The sequence below is a fragment of the Cynara cardunculus genome (assembly GCF_001531365.2).
Source record: "Cynara cardunculus var. scolymus isolate 2C chromosome LG 5, CcrdV1, whole genome shotgun sequence".
Taxonomy (NCBI): Eukaryota; Viridiplantae; Streptophyta; class Magnoliopsida; order Asterales; family Asteraceae; genus Cynara; species Cynara cardunculus.
This window is the reverse complement of record NC_037532.1, coordinates 29549627-29569630: the sequence shown is the minus strand read 5'-3', so window position 1 is coordinate 29569630 and position 20004 is coordinate 29549627. Positions and strand designations below refer to the sequence as shown.

General features: G+C 30.8%; 1 protein-coding gene across 1 annotated transcript; it reads right to left on the bottom strand.

Moving 5' to 3' along the window:
• Positions 1-1172: 1172 nt before the first annotated feature.
• Positions 1173-7623, bottom strand: LOC112513096 (la-related protein 1C-like). Its single transcript, XM_025119223.1, has 6 exons — positions 6879-7623; positions 5690-6278; positions 5461-5617; positions 5267-5357; positions 2291-2362; positions 1173-1739 (listed from the first exon to the last, which is right to left on the bottom strand). Exons 1-6 carry the CDS (start codon positions 7365-7367, stop codon positions 1455-1457), a joined length of 1683 nt encoding a protein of 560 aa, XP_024974991.1. The 5' UTR covers positions 7368-7623; the 3' UTR covers positions 1173-1454.
• Between the last annotated feature and the right edge of the window lie 12381 nt (positions 7624-20004).

Sequence of the window (20004 nt, the reverse complement as noted above, 5' to 3'; positions counted from 1 at the left end):
TGAAATGGTTTAGAGGGATTTGGAATTTGTGGATGGACTTGGATATTTTGGTGTGTTTGACTTATAAGATTTGAAATGTTATGAATAATTTGTAATAACAAATTATAAAAATAATTAAATTACCTTTTTATTAACTAATTATTAGATTACGAGTATTTTTAACATAATTTTAAACATTATTATATATAAATCCTAAGAAATTCCGTAAAATCCCTACCACCCCCGTGACTAATTATTTTAATTCAAAATAATTAAAACCCCGTAAAATTCAAAACATTATTATACCAACAATCCTACAAACCAAATACGAGATTGGAATGGATTTGAATTTCAAAGCCCCTCAAATCATTTTCATTCCTACAAACCAAACGAACCCTTGTACTATCCAAGGTATCTCATCGGCTATAGAAAGCCAAGAGGCATCTAAACACATGTACGGACAAGGAAGAGTTTTGTCCTATTCCAATTTCCCGTAAACCACATCAATTTCCCATGAAAAAATCTCATGGTTCAAATGCATGTGACGATAGACTCCATGGACCCAACATAGGTGTATCTAAGATCCTATTTGAAAGTGGCATTTTAAAACTCGTCAAAAGATCTAGAGTTTACAAAATTTTAACTAAATATATAACCTTTTGACAAGCATAAAACCATATTTCTTTTAGTAGGCCAGGATGTCATGAATTTGATTAAAAATTCTTAAGGTTATATTCCTAAATGACCCCTGTAAGGTGCTACTATTTGATAAAATCATAGCATTGAAAATATAGAAATTAAAGGCTCTAATGTTAAGGTATGATGGTATAAAATTGGTAACACTGATGGATGGACATGTAACACACAATGTAGATGAAAAAAAGGGTGGTGCCTGATTGGTTTGAACTTGGCTGCAAAGGTCAAAAATACCTGGAGGTCCCAGGTTCAAATCCAATAAGAAATAAAAAAAACCCCACCACGGAGGTTCAAATGCGATGACTCCGGGCTATCTGCAAAGCAGGTGGTTACCCTGGAATTAGTCGGCTGGCATAACGGGTTGGATATCCAGATTAATAAAAAAAATAGAGATCAAGCAATCATCAAAGATGGCATCTTGAAGGCCACCAGACCTGCAGGAGTTTTGGAGGAGAAAACCACAAAATCCCCCCAAATCCAAATGAAACAACCACAACTATACAAAAAAACATATTTATGAACTTTTTGAAACATAGATAGATCCAAAGAAAAAAAACAAATCATTAGATCCAATAGTCTCATAATTCTGTCTTTTTTTTTATGTTTTAGGTTTTATTTTAAGTTTTTTTTTGGTTTTTGGGTTTTGTGTGTTTAATGTGTGCCTCTCAAAACATCATTTCCATCTACCAGTGAATTTCCTCCATGGAAATCCAGGATAGCCCGCATCATCATCGAGGTCTTTGCTCTTTTAAAAACACTGTTTTTACTTAAATCTCTCTCTAAGCGACTGTCGCTCGTTCAAAACCACTACTTATGTGGACCACACTTCCTTCACCTCCACCTTGTTGCAATTGACTACCAAATTCCCCTGAGCCTGAAGAGGATGATGATCTACTAGAAGAGAAGGGTTCGACATGAACCTGGTTTTTTGAAGTCGACTCCTCCAACCCAATTCGCTCAAACTGTGACACCAACACATCTTGATTATGGGACCCACTTGAGTAGTGAGCAGGCGGAGGCATAAGCCATCTCATCCAGTCATTTCGCCGCCTGATCTTCTCACCCTACAATACATTATGGAAATGTTGGAATTCTTAATTTGGTATAAAGCTCAAAATTTCACAACAGGTCAATGTGGTGGTGTTGAAGAATACAATTTTTTTTAAGTATATAATATTTATATACAACAAAATTCATACACATTCCTCACCAAAATGAGCCCTTGACTCCAAGAAGGTTGGGCTCCACCAATAACCCGAGTACCACTAGGTCAATGACCCTTTGGTAGGGTATAAATGTGAACAAAAATCACTCATCCTCAAATCTCATGTCCCACCAATCATAATAAGACAAGGCATTACTTTATTTAATATATTTTCGTATTCTTTATCTAATGCTGTGTCTTATTTTGATTGGTGGAGAGGTAGGGGACATCAGATTTGCGGACAGGTAGGGGACATCAGATTTGCGGACAGGTGATTTTTATTCTATAAATGTGTGTCAAGCTAAGAAAGCTAAAGGGGAGCTAACATCTTAGGTTTGTCCCTATGACTATAAGAGAATTAAAATTAATTAGCAGAAGTTTGATACGACTCGTTCATGAAAAAATACACACCTGCACCTCCACGATACTTGATGTACGCATTGTATCAAGTATTAGCTGAACATTATCAGTCAAACATGAAACCTGCAATAAAGCAAATGATTATTTTCTGTTCATACAAAAACTTAAGAGAAAAAGAATACTCCATGAGGTCAAAACAAATGGTCGAGCAATATAACATAATGAACTTCCTTAGGCACAACAAGATGGAAACTAGCATGAAGGTTCAAATTAACACATTGTGAATTAAACTCAAGCCTTCATCCAACATGATCCATCGTTGAAATATTAACTAGAAGTCATAGAAGATTAACACAAAAAAGAAAAAGCAGCTTTACTTAATATAGTTTGGTCAAGGCTGAAAATGAAACCCGAAAAAAATCATTGACAGGTGAAATCTGTAACAGATTACAAATATAGGAGCCCCCTTTCCCTTCCTTTACTATAGAACTCAATGGAACTACCAACACATAACAGTCCTCAACTTTGTATTCATTGCAACAACTATGACTAGCATCTTCATCATTCTCTACATCTTTGTGTAATAATGGTTCCAAGTAACAAAAGATATTGTTCTTGACAATACTCGATGTGGCAAATTTGTATGATCCATGTAAGATGGAGTTCTCACTACATTTCATACCACCCATCATTTTCAAAAATTTACAGGGTCTTATCTATGTACTTGTAAACCTCAATAAAAACTATAGTCCCTTTTCAATAACTCTTCTAGTAGACTTGTTTAATTTATGCACACTCGCCTTTAGCTGCGTCATTAATCATGCATTCCTTCACCTCCTTCTGATCATCAATGTCAAATGTTTTAACTTGCCATCCAATCTCAAACACATTCAAACCTGAGCTATGTTTGAATTTTGACAACAATGATGGATGAATTAACAAGATAACCCACCCAACATTTGAAGTGGGCATGCAAGCAGTACACTACATTTGGAATGATAATGTCCACTTTCTCCACTGAGCACTTACTTCCCTCTAATATACCCCATTATGGTATTTAGCTGCAATAGTGTATGAAAAGACTAAACTTCTACATGAAACTTATAATTAACGTTACATAAGCAAATAAATACTTTGGCACATACAAATGATCCAGTCCTGGATAAAGTATATAGATAACTGTTTCAAATTCATAGCAGGAAAACTAGTAATCACATATCAACGTGATTGCCCCCATATTCAGGACAAAGCTAGGGAAAAAAATCATATCCGACTATAGTAGAGGACAATGAATGTGCAACGCAAATAAGGTTTAAGCATCTTCATGGGTTGTGTATTTTAAACTGTGTTCTTTCTTTTCTGGGTTGTGTTGATTGTCCAGATTCCATTTTGGATTGCAACTCAAATACCAATACTTACAATTCAATATGAAGGCTAAACATGTGAGAGGATGTCCTTTACGCAGTCAAACTGTACTTAAATTACAGTTTCACCCAGGAGCTATTCTAGAACTATTTAATATTTGACAACTACGAGGTCAATAAGGTCAAAATATAAGTTCAAGACAAATGCAGTTGCTTACGCTGTAATCTTGCAAGCCAAAACTTTCAATACTGGTTCATATAAAACACCTTAAGATTGTAAAGCTTTGTAACACAAGGCATACAAGAAAATATAAGGTACACGAACATTTAAGTAGCATCCGGTGCACTTGTCAGAATATGTCCTAACATTAACAAAAATGACCCAAACCCTGTACCTAGAGAAAGAACAAAAGACTACAAAATAATGACCTGTAAAATGTGATGCAAATAATTTCGACAGCAAAGTGAACGCTTGATAGAAAAAAGAAGACTGGACCTTAAAGGAAGAAAGATAATACGTAACAGGTACAAATGCTGACTATGCAAGTGTAGTGACAAAGTTGCATGAGTGGTTTCAGATAAAGAAGGTCATGTCTAGCACAATGTGAACCAGTACCTTCACTTGCAGCCTACTGTTCATATATATAATAAACAGCTCCCTACTCTACCAGTGGCGGATCCAGAAATTTTGGTGATGGGTGTCAGAATTTAAGTAACATAATTCTTTTACTTTAAATTTAGATGGATCGCAAAGAAATCACTCAAATCAACTTCCATATGCATCGAATAAGTAGAGTTGGATTGAAAAATATTACAAGATCATTACCACCATCAGCGGTTCCAAATGTTGGTGTTTTTCTTTTAAAAAACCGTTCGATTTTTCTAGCGAATTAATGGAAGATTAAAAAAAAGACATCAAACAATTAAAAATTTCACAAAAAAAAAGAATTATCAAACATCAATTAACAAATAACAGTTTTGTGGGGTCAAACTTTTTTTTTGGGGGGAGAGGGTCAAAAGAAGATACATTTCAAAATAAAATAAGGTTTATAACATAAAAACACTTTTCTTGAAAATTAATGGGAGTCATTTGACCCCCCAAACCAAATCATGGATCCACCAGTGTATTCTACAATCGTATTTGTACACACTAACATGAACAGAATATATAATCTAAATAGAGTTTAGAAATGCATGCAGATGAATAATTTAACAAGAACTTATGCACCTTGATATTTAATGCTACATTAGTACATATTCCGATTGCTACTAGCTAACGTGCCCTTTTTCTGACAAAAAGACCATAATTACATGAAGGTCCTACAGGCTGTACTTTACAAACCCAAAATATTACCACAAAACATGGTTCCAAGTTAAATAACACTCAACGCACAAGATTTATAGAATATCATACTTATCATGTACTACTATGACCCTATTTACACTAAAATATTCAGTTTGGATCAGAAATAAACGTTGCATCTCTCATATGCCTATTAAAAAATAAATAAATAGAAGAAAAAAATCCCCCCCAAATAAACTAAAGTTTCAGTACTTAGCATGCATGCATGTCTGGTTCAGTAAATAAAAGAGGAATACTAATATCAACTGAATCTTCAACAAGGTAGTGTATAAAACAATTTATCTTTCACAAATTACTCACTTTCTTGAAGCCTGCTATTAAGTTAACCGGAACCCAGCCTTGTTCATCCATGTTCCGTCGCAAGTACGTATCTTTAACCAAATTCTCGTTACTGCAAAAGCAAGAAGAATGGCTGTTAAATCTTTGGAATGACCACCAAGAAAACTTTTCAGATTATAAACCACTGAAGTTTTAAATTTGAGACAAGAAAGAACCTGAAATAGTAATCAATTTGATTCACTATCTTAGAATGCAAAAGTGGATCTGGAACAGGAAAGTACATTGGAGCCGGTATTGGTGCAACAAGTGACATAGATCTGAGGGACTCTGGTGGAGGTGGACCTTGAACATAAATCATAGCAGATGCCATATCTGCCAGCACATATAAACATCATGCAAAATTATAAAAGGTAAGACACAAAATTCTACCAATAGAAACCTCACCAGGGTACATGACATTGTTGCCAAAAGGGCGCACTGGAACAGGCATTGATGGAGGTATAAATGGAGTTGAATTATGGACAGACGGTCGCATGTAGCCCCTCCTGAAACCCCTCTGAGGTTGCATGTTTGGATCCCTATTGTTAAAGCTTCTCTGTTGGTTCCATTCCTGATTCCCACGACCCTGCTCCAGCTTGCCTCCATAGTGATGGTAAGAACCATCTCCGCGTGGATGTTGTCCGCCGCCATTACCCCTTCTATACGAATTCCGCTGATGATGGTAGTCATTACCACTGTTTGATTGTGATCCAAAGCCTCCTTTTTGGGGGTCCTTATATGTCTGGTCCTTTGGATAAGAATCTGTTGCAACGGTACCAGGTTTTCCAGATGCATTATGGGCTTCAACTTTCGTATCCTGGCTTGCAGGTGACCGCTGAGAAACCCCTCCATTTGATGATAAATATACACCTGAACTCCCACCACCTCGCTTAATAGACCTCTGCCCAGAAGGTGCTATATGGTTTGGAGTTGAAGTAGGATTCACATTGTTACTTGCCAGTTTATGTGATGAAGGAGATGAATTTCCAATCGCCTACGATGCAACAAACATATATAGACACAAATAAGGTGAATTTCATAGCCCAAAAAACATAAAATATGGAGCTGATGGGGAAAAAACCATATACCCAATAGCCGAATTGTTTAAATACGACATCTCTGTGCATACCATTAAACCATGGAAATCATGGTTTGTCATTCATCTCTACATTCTGCGAGTTTAACTTCCAAATACACAGTAGGCCGTGTTTCGCTTATGAATAGGTACCATTTAAACTGGATGAAAGGACTGTGACATATGATATATGTATGACCTTGTCCCCTTTTTATACTTTCCAATACTTTTTCAGTTGTCAATAGGCCCTCTCTAATCTAAAATGTATATATAATATGTATGATATTGAAATTTGATATGCATACAAGCTTATGAAACATCAGTACAACCATGAAGAAACATGTTAGATGTAGGCTTGAACTTTGACTTAAACTTAATCTATAATTGCATTATTACTTGAGAGCCCCAATTTACATTCCTAGCACCAAGTAGGAAGATTTATTATTGTCAATATTTGTAACAATAAGCATTATCATTATCGACGATTGTAAAAGCTGAACATGATAATAGCACAATTACCTGTAATGTAGGCAGCAACGATCCATCTGAAAGAGCTTGTAAGGACTCCGATGAAGACGATTTAGGGGAAGCCTTAGTAGACTCTCCTAGAGCAGGCCAAGAAACCGCACCCATAACTGGACTGACCGCCTCAACGATACCGTTTGATGGTTTACTCCATACCGGCTTCTTAATCGCGTTACTGCAGCCACCAACGTTGTCGGAAACCTCAGGCTGACATTCGGTGCCGGAATCATCCGGAGAGCTCGTCGTCTCTGGTACCGCCTTGGATGGATACCAATCAGATGAAGCGTTGATGATTTGCTCCTGAACAGATGACGACGACGGCGATGCCGCCGGAGCAGTAACAAAAACCACCGGTGGAGAAAATTCATCGCTGCCACCTCTTACGATCTTACTCCATGGTGCAGAAACCACTCGCGAACGTGCCGGCGACCTAGAACCATCGTCGGCGCCGCCGTCTTTCGACTGAAGGTTTATTGAAGCCATTAAAATTAGGGGTTTTTAACCAAAACAAATTAAACCTCAAAATCTTGAGTTTACTCAACAATACCAATACTAATCGAACTCCAACTAGAAAAGTTGTACGCCTGAAAGCTGATCAAAGATGGATATTTAGAATCAAAACGAGAACAAATGGATCAAAATTGGTGCATGCGACGAACACGAGTAAACAAAGAATCAATCAATCGAGAATGCAGGTTGAGAGTTCCAAAGATTCTTGGTTGGTCGGATCGGCGAAGAATCCGATCAGTCACGGCTCTGGCACTCACACAGCACGGTGGATGAAGTTTCACACACACGCGCACACACAAATAGAGACGGATGTGTATGTATCATGTATGTGTCCTACTTGCCCTTGGAAATTACCCGGTTTTTCCTGGGATGTGATATTACTAAACTAACCCTGTTATTGATAACAATTTACGTAAAGTCAAGGCTGGGTAATGATTCCCCCACAATGGCAATCGCACGGACAGATGGATTCGTTGGCAGGTGGTGAGAGGTATTTTCTCGATTGTTGAATGGTTTGGTACAGAATGATTAAAAAACTCTTATAATATAATGTAAAATGAAATATTATTGTTTGATAATTGTGTACAATGAAATTAGAGCTCTTAATGGTTAAGGGAGATCCAAAATACAAAATTATTCAGAAGGTTTTAGAACCATTAAAAGACAGATTTTTTTTACAAAACAAGATTCACCTCTTAACGATTCAGAGGTTGCCTCTTAATAGAACTATTAAAAGGTAAACAAACAACCCTTTAATATATTCTATATTCTTTAATATCAAAAATCAAAATCTTTTAAAAAACAATTTATTTTTATCATTTTTTTTATTTTAAAGATTACAAAATAAATTTTATTATAAAATATTTAATTTTTTTCAAAAATATTTTTCCTAATTTAAGGATTATTATTGATTGGAAATATAAAAAATAAATTCTCTTTCGTAGGTAGATATTTTTGAATTGTTCTCCAACTTAAATAATATCACTTTATCTTGCCTACTTTTTTCATTTTAAAGAAGGTTTTAAAGAATTTGTTAGAATAAAATCTTCAAAAAATTCGATTTTGGAGAATCTGTTGGAGATATTTTGAGATTATAAATATATTTCCAACAGATTCTTTATTTTTAAAGAAAATATATATTTTACTTTTTATTTTGTTTCAACAGATCATTATATTGTTTCTTAAAACAGAAAAAACTACATATTTTTTTATAATTTAATGTGAGGAGAGAGAAATTATTTTTTTTGTTATTTTTTTATCAGTGAGATTGGATTATTGTTATTTTATATAGTTTAAAAAATGTATTGAGATTATTAAATCATAAATATAATTAATGTTGAAATCTCTGTAATAGAGAATTTCAGTTGCAGTTGAATCTTGTTTCTTTAGAGATTTTAGTTTTTGATTATCTATTTTAGAAAAATTATAAATAATCCATTGAAGATGTTTTTGGCCTTCGGCAATTTTTGATTTTGCCGTTTATTATTTAATACAAATATAAAATCTTATTGTAAATTGAGAATAAGATGACGTTTGATTCACATAATATTTTTGAATGGAATGAAATTTGTTAAAGTAATTTGACTTTAAATATAGTCTAAAGAGATGTTTGGCTAGTAAAATGTTTTTTAAAAATAAAATCTGTCAAAAAATTGGAATCTAATTTTTTTTAATAAAGTATTATTAAATTGAACCAAGTATTTAATTGACATGAAACAAAATGTATATATAATATTATATATACATAAATTTATATTACATATATATATTTATATATATTATATATTACATAATATATCATGTATAATATTATATATAAATAATATATATTATGTATATGTGTGTATATATATATATATATATATATAATATTATAGAATATAAGTTATGCTTTAATATAATACTAGAAGGGGATCCGTGCAATGCAACGATATACATCTTGATTTTAATGTTTCGTTTTATATTTTGGGTCTTTCGATATTATAAAACGATTTGTATGTGGTTTTGAGAAAAAATGTTTTTATTTTTGAATGAAATATAAATTTGAAGATATCATAAAATTTTGAAAAAAGATAATCGATGTTAATATTAAATCAACTATTTAAAAGTTCTCATTTTTATGTAATTTCTTTAATTTATTTTCTTATTATAATTTAATTTAAGTTTATAACGAAATAATTTATTTTTGTTTTAATAATATAACATTTTATAAAGATAATAATTAAGTATTTTGTTRGAACYTAATGATTATCCTAATTATATTTTAGATTTTTTATATTTAAAATGAGATGTTTATCTTGTATTTGATTATATTTATCTGCAGTTAGTTATACGAATTCAGATATGGAGCTTTAATAAGTTGTACTTACACACAATCTACTTGCAATCTTGAGTTGTAAGTAGTATGCATTAATAAACAGTATTGTACGTATAAAATGTGGTTTTTAAAAGTTTTTGTCAAATACTTTATAATATAGTATAGATTATACATAAATTTAATCATGTATGTAAATATATTTTGTATGATATAAATTATATTTTATATAATAAAAACCATGTGTATTATCTTTTCTAGGGTAGTTTTATTTTTTAATAAAATCGGGAGTGAATAGACTTCAATTCCTTTTTCCTTGTAATGGAATTATCAAATTAAACCACATGGTTGATGCATAATTTGTTTGAGCTTGGCTCCAAAAATCAAAAATACCTGGATGTCTCAAGTTCAAATCCAAGAAGGAATAAAAATCCTCTTGTGACCATGAAAGTTCAAATTCGGACTATCTGCAAAGCAGGTGGTCGTCCTGAGATTAGTCGGCTCGCATAGCGGGTTGGATATCCAGGTTAATAAAAAAAAAATATCAAATTAATAAAGAGTAAACTATGATTTTTACCCTTATGATTTGTAATATATTGCGATTTTCGTTCATGTGGTTTTAAAATTATGATTTGTAATTTATTGTTATTTTCATTCCCATAATTTGTAATTTATTTATGTATTCGTGCCTAAGATTAAATCCATTAAAATTCCCATTTAACTTAGGGGTATTTTAGTCTTTTCTAAAAAAAACTTTTGGTTTATTAATTTTTTTTTTTAGTTTTTTTTTTTGGCACTTTAGTTTTTTTAATTTAATAAAACTATAACTTTTTTGATAAAAGAATTAATATCCTAAGAAATTTATTTATGTGATCTATTATACAATGAACAGCTGTTTGTTCAAATAAATCATTCAATTGTACTAAACAAATGTATGTCGTACATAAAAGTATTACAATAAGTTCATAGAATATTTTATGACGTTTTAATGACACTTTTAAAATGAAATGTCGAATTTAAATTTTTTCATATGATATTATTTTTTTTATGCGACGTCTTTTCAGATTTATATTTTAAAAAGATATGTATCTACATGACATTTAAAAAAAATATTACAACAAGTTTATATAATTTTTTATATGACATTTTTGAAAAATTACATTTTTTATATGACGTCTTTTCATATTTATATTTAAAAAAAGATGTGTTCATATGATATTTTTAGAAATGTCATATAAAAAAATTAATTGGACACTTTATTTTAAAAATGTTGTAAAAGACGTCTAAAAACATTTTAATGGTAAAAATCGAACTCATAAAAAACCAAGACTATAAAAATAATCGTATGGAAATATTTAATTATTTTATCATAAACAATAACAAAATAATATATTTTTTTATGCGTCAATTTTTTTATCAAAAAATATATATTTTAATTAAATTAAAAAGAGTAAAATACCAAAAAAAGAATAAATCAAAAGGATATTTAATAAACTAAAAAAGATAAATAAATAAAAAAGAATAAAATATACCGAAGTTAATGGAAGATTTTTAACATATTTAGTCTCAAAGACAAAAACAATAATAAATCATAAATCATTGTGATAATAATTCAAAACCACAAGAATGAAAATCACAATCTTTCTCAAACCACATGGTTGAAAATTGCAGTTTACTCTTAATAAAATGATAGAGGGGCTGTTTACCTAAACACTTACCCAAGTAAGCATTTGGTAAACAGCCCAAAAATGTACGGATTTAATTCCATTTTCGATAGAAACCAAACGGTAGAATGAAATTTAGTTAATTTGAAATAAACGATATATAACAGATTTTTTTTAAATAATAAAATTTTAAATTTATGAAGTAGTTTGTTGTATTAATAGAATTTAATATTAACCTATATAATATATTTATCGGTTGTTTTTATAAAGTTCAAACATCATATATTAACAAATGATATATATATATATAGTATATTTCAAATGCAACCATGTCCATTTGTACAACCAATGCAACTCAATTATTTGAGATATTTATGGAAATGATGAGAGTTCATTTATTATGATTTGAATATTTATGGAAGATGATTAGAGTTCATTAATTATGATCAATACTTCATATTAGGAAACAGTCAAAACTTTTATGAAATCTCATATTCATCAAATTAAATGTACGGTTAAGATTGAGTTGTACGGTTGAGAGAGAGGAGATTTACTTTGCAAACCACGTTATTCTCGTACAAACCTTATTCAATCAATCATAATTTTTCATTTTGTTCATTTTTTTGAAATTACGAAAGACAACTTTTATCGTGAAGGGTGTTAATCATGGATATTATCATCTTTATTATTTTAATTTTAGAAAAATACATGAAACAATTTCATTAAGTATTATATGAAATAATTTTATAACCATATATGAAACAATTTCATAAGATTAAACAATTTTATGAAATTTTTTTATAAGATTAAACAATGAAATCGACGGATAAGGTGATTTACATTTGATCGCTCATATATATATATATATATATATATATGGTGATAAATTGTAAGCTTATTTTAAATATAGGATCCATATTATATATATAATAAGATATTTTTCCAATTAATATTTGAGTTGTTCATATTTTTTACATATATTTTAAGGTTTATTTTCATTTTTTATTTGTATTAAAAAAAATTAAACTTTAGTAATTGTTTGTTGAAGTCTTGACATTAAAATTTTTATTTTCAAAAAACAAAGCTATCTCAAAGTATATATATATATATTTTGGAGTGAATTACATTCTCGTCCCTGTGCTTTTTGTTCGTATGCAATTTTGCACGCTCTTAGTCCATCGCCTTAATTAAATGAATTTTTTTCTATTAACTTAGCTAAGTTAGGGATATTTTCATTAACCCTTTTTTGTCTTTTACGTCAAGGACCAAAAACGTAATCCATTCTAACCTGCCCCAATCCCACAATGAGTACTCATCTTCTTCACATAAACAACATCAAGAAGTTCATATAAACGATGAAGACGTCAAGAAATTCGCATCCATGTACATCAAGAATATCAAGAACAATTATACGAATATTAATAACATAAACCAACAAAAAGTCATGAATCAGACTTCGTATCTAAACAACAACAAGAAGAAAGGTAAAAAAAAAACACAATCTAGGTTGTCATCTTGCATTCCTAGGAACCCCGCTTCGATGAACTCGTGTAAATCAAAATTCATATCTAAAAAACAACCTTTAAAAAGGCCTTGGAAGAAATTAACCCGATCTTAGTTTTCTTCTTGAATTTCCGGGAAACCACCACCATCATTTCTCCTTAATGGATCACAATCTAATATCGCCTGAAAACATTTCAATGAAGACCCCGTCCCTTGATGAATTAACCCAATATTAGTTTTCTTCCACTCCAATGAACTCACACACTCTGGATTTTCTTTCACTTTGATGGACTGACCCAGATCTATCACATAAAATGGAGGCCTGGTTTTTTTTTTTCTTCCACCTCCCTTTTGATATCCCACTTCTCATGTATCTTTAGAAGTGCATATGGGGTTGGGGGGTCGTAATCGTTGGCGTGAACCACATCGATGGGGTTAACAGAAATGGTGACCGACGTTAGTCACTTGGAGGGTGGGATGGATTGCATGGTGGATGGAGCAGGTTATAGATCGAATAGTAAGAAATGATACAAACTATAAATTAATAAATCAAATATGTAAAATATAAAAAAAAAGGGATAAAAAGACCTAAATGCCCCTTTAAGTTAATTGGGTTAAAGAATTTGTTAGAGAAGGACTCCATGTGTAAAATAATACAAACCAAAGGTCCCAAATCCGTATTTATTTTGATTTTGGGAGAAGAGGGGGCAAAAAGTATGAACCACATGGACCAAATCTGTAACTTACTCCACTTTCTTTCTAAATAAGTCTCTAAATTTTAGAAGGAAACTTAATTTTGAGAACTTATTTTTTCTGATAAATATAATATGTTTGTTAAATATGTAAATTTATCATTACGATGACATGATATGATCACATGCAACTAATAAAATGATATATAATTTAATTTATCATGTTATCTATGCTATATTATAAAGTATTTGATAAAAATTCTTAAAAACCATTTTTCATGCACGAAGTACTGTTTATTGATGTATATTAATTAAAATTCAAGATTACAAGTAAATTGCGTGCAAATACAACTTATTAAAGCTCCATGTAAATATAAGATAAACATCTCATTTTAATTATAAAAATCTAAAATATAATTAGGATAATCATTGAAATCTAAATAGAATATTTGATTATTATCTTTATAAAAACTCATATTATTAAACCTAAATTAAATTACTTCGTTACGTTAAATTAAATTATAGTAAATAATTTTAATTAAAGAAATTACATAAAACAATAACTTTTAAGTGGTTAATTTGAAACTAATATTGATATAGTTTTTTCAAATTTTTATGATATTTTATTCAAAAATAAAAACATTATCGTTTTCTCAAAACTAAATAAAACCGTATTATATCGACATCCCATCCCCCCCCCAAAAAAAAAACTTCTCCCGCTGCTATCCCTTCGTCGTTGCTTCTCTTCGACAGTGCCAACCCTACCCCTTCTTGTGTTCTTTTTCATCTTCGTCGTTCGACCATATAACACTAACAGTCCCCCTCCTCATCCCTGACTCCCTCCTGCCATCACAACACCACCTCCTTCATAGAGGTTTCATCAAAGACATCGAGATAACTCCACTTTATTTTCCATGGTTCTCACTAATGCCGCTACTCATCACAAAAAAAAAAAAACTGTACTTTCATGTCATTGCTCCAACGAAAGAATTCGATTATACCACGAATGAGAGGCGGAAACCGAGTTTGAGGAGGGATAGGGGTTGGGTTAGGTTGCGGAGACGGAGGTTGTCACCATGGTCTTTTAAACGTTTCCAGAGATAGAGAATCATTGTAATGGGCTACCGGAAAGTCATTACGAATTACAACGTGTAGTTTAGGAAATTTAAGCTGCGGTTTGCATTTTTACTATATAAACATTACTTACTAAAAAATATTTAAACATTACTTATTGTTCATTATTCTCTATTTTTTGATTTTAATTTTATAAATTTAATATAAAATAACAGATTTTAAAACTAGAAACCAAACAAGAGGAAATAAATGAATTTTATTTAATAAATTTTGGGTCAATTGTGGCAACAATGGGACCAAAGATTCTTTGTATCATGTGAATGTGAAGGGGGTCCAATAAAGTTAAAACAATAAAGTGAAGTCATAAATATTTAAAATTTTTTTTAATTATAACTTCTGTTTTTTTAATAACCATTTTCTTCATAACAAAAACCAAATAGATGGTGGTTACAATCATTGTCACTCTTGGTCTTTAAATTGTAATGATTAGTACAAAAAGTGTTTCTAGAAGAAGATAATACAAATAGGGATGGTAAAAAAAACCGAAACCGATGGTGAAAACTGAAAAGAAACTTTTAGGCCGGGTTCGAGAATATTTTATTTGAGACGGGCGGAATCGGAACAAATTCGAGGATTTTAACAGGGACGGAGGCAGGGATGGTGATCACCGGCCCGGCCCGGCCCGGCCCGATATGTGTGTGTATATATATATATATATATTAATTTTAATTTATATACATACTTACATATATATATATATATATATATATATATATATATATATATAATATCATTAAAAGAAAAATGGTAACATTAAAATTTAAAAGATTTTTATCAATTTTATCTCAACATCCCAAATAAAGCTTATGAAAAAGTCTAGTTTATTTGTCTAAAATTGTGATTTAAGTTGTATGATGTTTGAATTTATGTTTAGTTTTATATTATAATCTAATACATTGTTTTAAATTAGTTCGATTATGTTTGAAATATTTAAACTTACATCTTTAAAAAAAAATTATTTACTTTTAATTATGAAAATTAGCATATTGTAATTTTTTTCAAATTGGTTTAGGGTTCGGTTATAACCAACGGTGAAAAGGAGGATTTTTACTCTTAACGGGATCCCCAACGGAGATCGTGGATTTTACGAGGATGAGGATACCAATACCCGACCCGAACCCGCCCCATTGTCATTCCTAAATACAAACACAACATATTTTCACTTTTTAATTTTGTATGTTTATTAAAAATAAAGAATTATATATTTGTTACAGAAGCTAGGAAGGTAAGACCTAGTCTTAAACAATCTGGCTGGTGATAAATTTGTTAAAGAGTGAAAGAGTAATAAAAGAAAGTGCTTTTTTAGATATGAAGAACCAAGATATTCCAACAGATTGTTGATGTTGATTTTACCTCAGAAACTATTACCCAGAATTCCTTTCGAAGCGGGTGAGTTGCAACATTTGACAAGGATGAACTTTTATAGCCACAATTGCATTAAATGTTGCCATCTAACTTTAACGTGTGTATTCAACAAGTTTGTTGATCAGTGCATGCTTGTACCGTTAATTTCAGCCATTGTGGATCTTGACGATAAATGTAGACGTGTTAACACAACACACCATTCTGTATGCAGAAAGAATAATAAAGAAAGTATGATACTAATAAAACAATACTTTAGAACTTACTTTGTTTGACATGTCCAACATATTCCCATCTTCAGGCAAAAGTGGTTAGAGTTGGTGAGACAAACTTGTTGTCGCTGACAGATCTACGTCATGCTTAAAAAGGTCAGTTGACGCCCATTAACTTTAAAAAAATTGGTTCATATATTATAAATTTTAATTCTTATAACTATATACATTGTTTCGATCCCCAACAAAACAAGGCTTGTCCTTATAACTTAACCAATTTTATTGTCAACTTTTTATATATTTGTTTTTTATATTAATCATTAGGGTTAGGGTTTGGTAGTTGATGTATAACCGTTAATTGTTAATTTTTTTTTTTGGTAATTTTTATGACTAGAAGGATACTCGTACAATACAGCTAGATAAATATCTATTTTAATGTTTAGTTTTCTTTTTTGTCTCTATCGATATAATACGATTTTATGTGGTTTTGAAAAAGCGATAATTTTTTTATTTTTGAATGAAATATAAATTTGAAGATAACGTAAAAATTTGAAAAAAAAAGTACATCGATATTAGTATAAAATTAACTTTTTAATAGTTCTCGTTTTTTTAGTGTAACTTCTTTAGTCGTTAATTTAGATTTAATAACAAAGTAATTTATTTTTGGTTTATTAATATAATCTTTTATAAAGATAATAATTAAACACTTTGTTAGAACTCAATGATTATCTTAATTATAATTTCGATTTTCTATATTCAAAATGAATATTTATCATGTATTTAATTATGTTTATCTCTAGTTAGTTATACGAATTTAAAAATAAATTTTTAATAAGTTGTACTTATACAAAATTACTTGTAATCTTGAATTTTAAGTAATATACATCAATAAACAATACTTTATGCATAAAAAAAATAGTTTCGTTATAAAAATGATATTTTTAAGGGGGTTGCTAAACATAACCTCTATAAGATTTCATACCTCCTTCTCATCACAAATCAAATTCAATGGTCAAACCTCATCACTATTAATTTTTAAATTACATTTTATATCCCCTTATTTTTTTTATTTTTCATTAACACCCCTATCATATTAACATGCATAATTTTATATCAACTAAAATACGATAAAAATATGTTTCTTTTTAACAAATTACATCATTATACTTGGTTCTTTAATACCTTCAAAATGAGTCTAATATTGAATGTTTTTTGTTGTAATTATATTATTATATATCATAAACAATATTAAATTATTTTTAATACTTACATTATATACCTTAGAGTTATTTATATAATTTGTTTTATATCATTTACTTTTTCATTTATCATTTTCCATTTTACATCATTATCTTATCAACAAACTAATCATATATTAACTAAAGTACGTTTAAAAACGTGTTTCTTTTTATACAAATTACATCTTTATAACTATTTTGTTATGCCTTAAAAATGTGTCAAATATTGAATATTTTTTGTAATATCCCAGAATCACATTTGCATATATATATATATATATATATATATATATATATTTCATCTCAAGAAATATAATTTACACATCTGGTCCCAATATTTACAAAAACTACATTACAAAGTAGCTACCACATTTTCCTACAAAATCCCTATACAAAACTTGTATATATAACTTCCAAATACAAAAGATAGCATGTTATCCCCAACATCCATGCAAACATATATAAACTCCTCACAACTTCCCCTTCCCCTTAACATCTGGTTGTGTCTGACTTGTAATGCACATTTTCAAAACATCAAAATGAGGGTTAGACCTTGAGGTCTAGTGAGAAATCTCTTTGATGTTATTACAGGGTGAATAATCACCAAAACACATCTATAAACCCATATTTGTAACAATAACAAATAAACAATATTTTAACAAAACAAACCTCTTTTGTCGCATCAAAATGATGAAAAATTATTCAATTATCGCATCAAATAGCTAAAACAACTCATTTATCACAGTATGATAAGTCTAATCGCATCGTATAAGTAAAAACATAATTTCCTCACATCACATGGGTGAGACAACATTATTTCCCGCAACACACTGGTGCGAGGACCTCATTTCATCAAATCATATAGGTGCGATATCCAAACTTGTCGCATCAATAGGATGTGATAAGTTCATCTTGTCGCATCCTTGCTCCCCGCATCACAAGGATGCGATAAAACCCATTCACCGCATCAATAGGATGCGATAACTTAAGTCATCGCATCACATAGATGCGACAACCCAAAGTCATCGCATCATAAGGATGCGACAACATATAACAATTTGATAAAAAACCCAAATTTTACATTCCATTGATTATGCCACCCTTATCGTGGTATAGATCTCTCCTTGATATGCCATCCTTATCCCAAAATATACATGTTCTTGAAATGTTACCCTTATTCCAAACACTTGATATAAACATATCAAAATCCCACAATTATGCTAATGAAATCATCAAAAACAATTTTAAATCATCCCCATGTAAAGAATCATACGATTTTAATTTCAACGCCAAATAAGATGAAAGTTTCTCTAATAAACTTGATTTCTTTTTACTTTTAAGACCACCATCTCAATGAGATAATAAAGTTATCTCATATAATATTAATCACAATAATAAGAGGTAGTAGGTCGTTTTAAAAACATTTAATCACATGAACAAAATATGCCCCTCAACTTGCCACCAATATTCGAAAATAACCCCGACCTTTATAACCGAATAACTGATTATCACATTATCCTCCCCTCAAAAGAATTTTGTCTCGGAATTCATTCAGTCAAACAACTAAGGATATTGTGATCTCATCTCTGATTCTAGCTCTCAAGTAGCTTCCTGACCTTTATGAAAACGTCACTGTACTTTTACAAGACTAATTTCTTTATTACTCAAAACCTTTGTCTTCCAGTCGTGACGGCCTCCAGGTTTTCCACAAAATTCAACTTATTATTAACTTGCATCTCAGGTAGCAGTACTGCTAAATTCATATCGGCCAAACATTTTCGGAGGTTTGAGACATGAAAAATGTTGTGTATAGCATTAGGTTCCTCAGGCAACTCGAACTGGTATGCTATTGAACCAACTCGCTTACAGATTCTGAATGACCCAATGTACCTCAGATTGAGTTTACCTCTTTTCCCAGATCTTACAAGACCTTTTCATGGAGAAACTTTTAACATTACAAAATCTCCTGGCATAAATTCAATCAATTTGCGACGTCTGTCGGCCCTGAGCTGTTTTTATGCGTTCTCGAATTTGATCAATATTTTAAGTAGTTAATTGAAAAATCGCCGGACCACCCAACTGCTTCTCCCCCACTTCATTCAATACAACGACATTCTGCACTTTCGGCCATATAAAACCTTATACGGTGCCGCTTGAATACTGGAATCGAAACTGTTGTTATAAGCAAATTCAATCAAAGACAAATGATTTTCACAAGATCCAGCAAAGTCAACAATACAAGCTCTCAACATGTCTTAAAGGGTCTGAATTGTTCTTTCATTTTGCTTGTCTACTCAATCTGATCTGAGATCTCATAGCTCTTTGAAAGTTCTTCCAAAACTTAGAGGTAAACCTGTTGTCTCTATCTGAGACAATTGACAAGGGAACACCATGACAAGTCACTATTTCTTCGATATAAATACTGACAAACCTTTCTAAAAGATTATTCTTCTTAATTGGTGGAAAGTGTGCAAATTTCGTTAGAGGATCT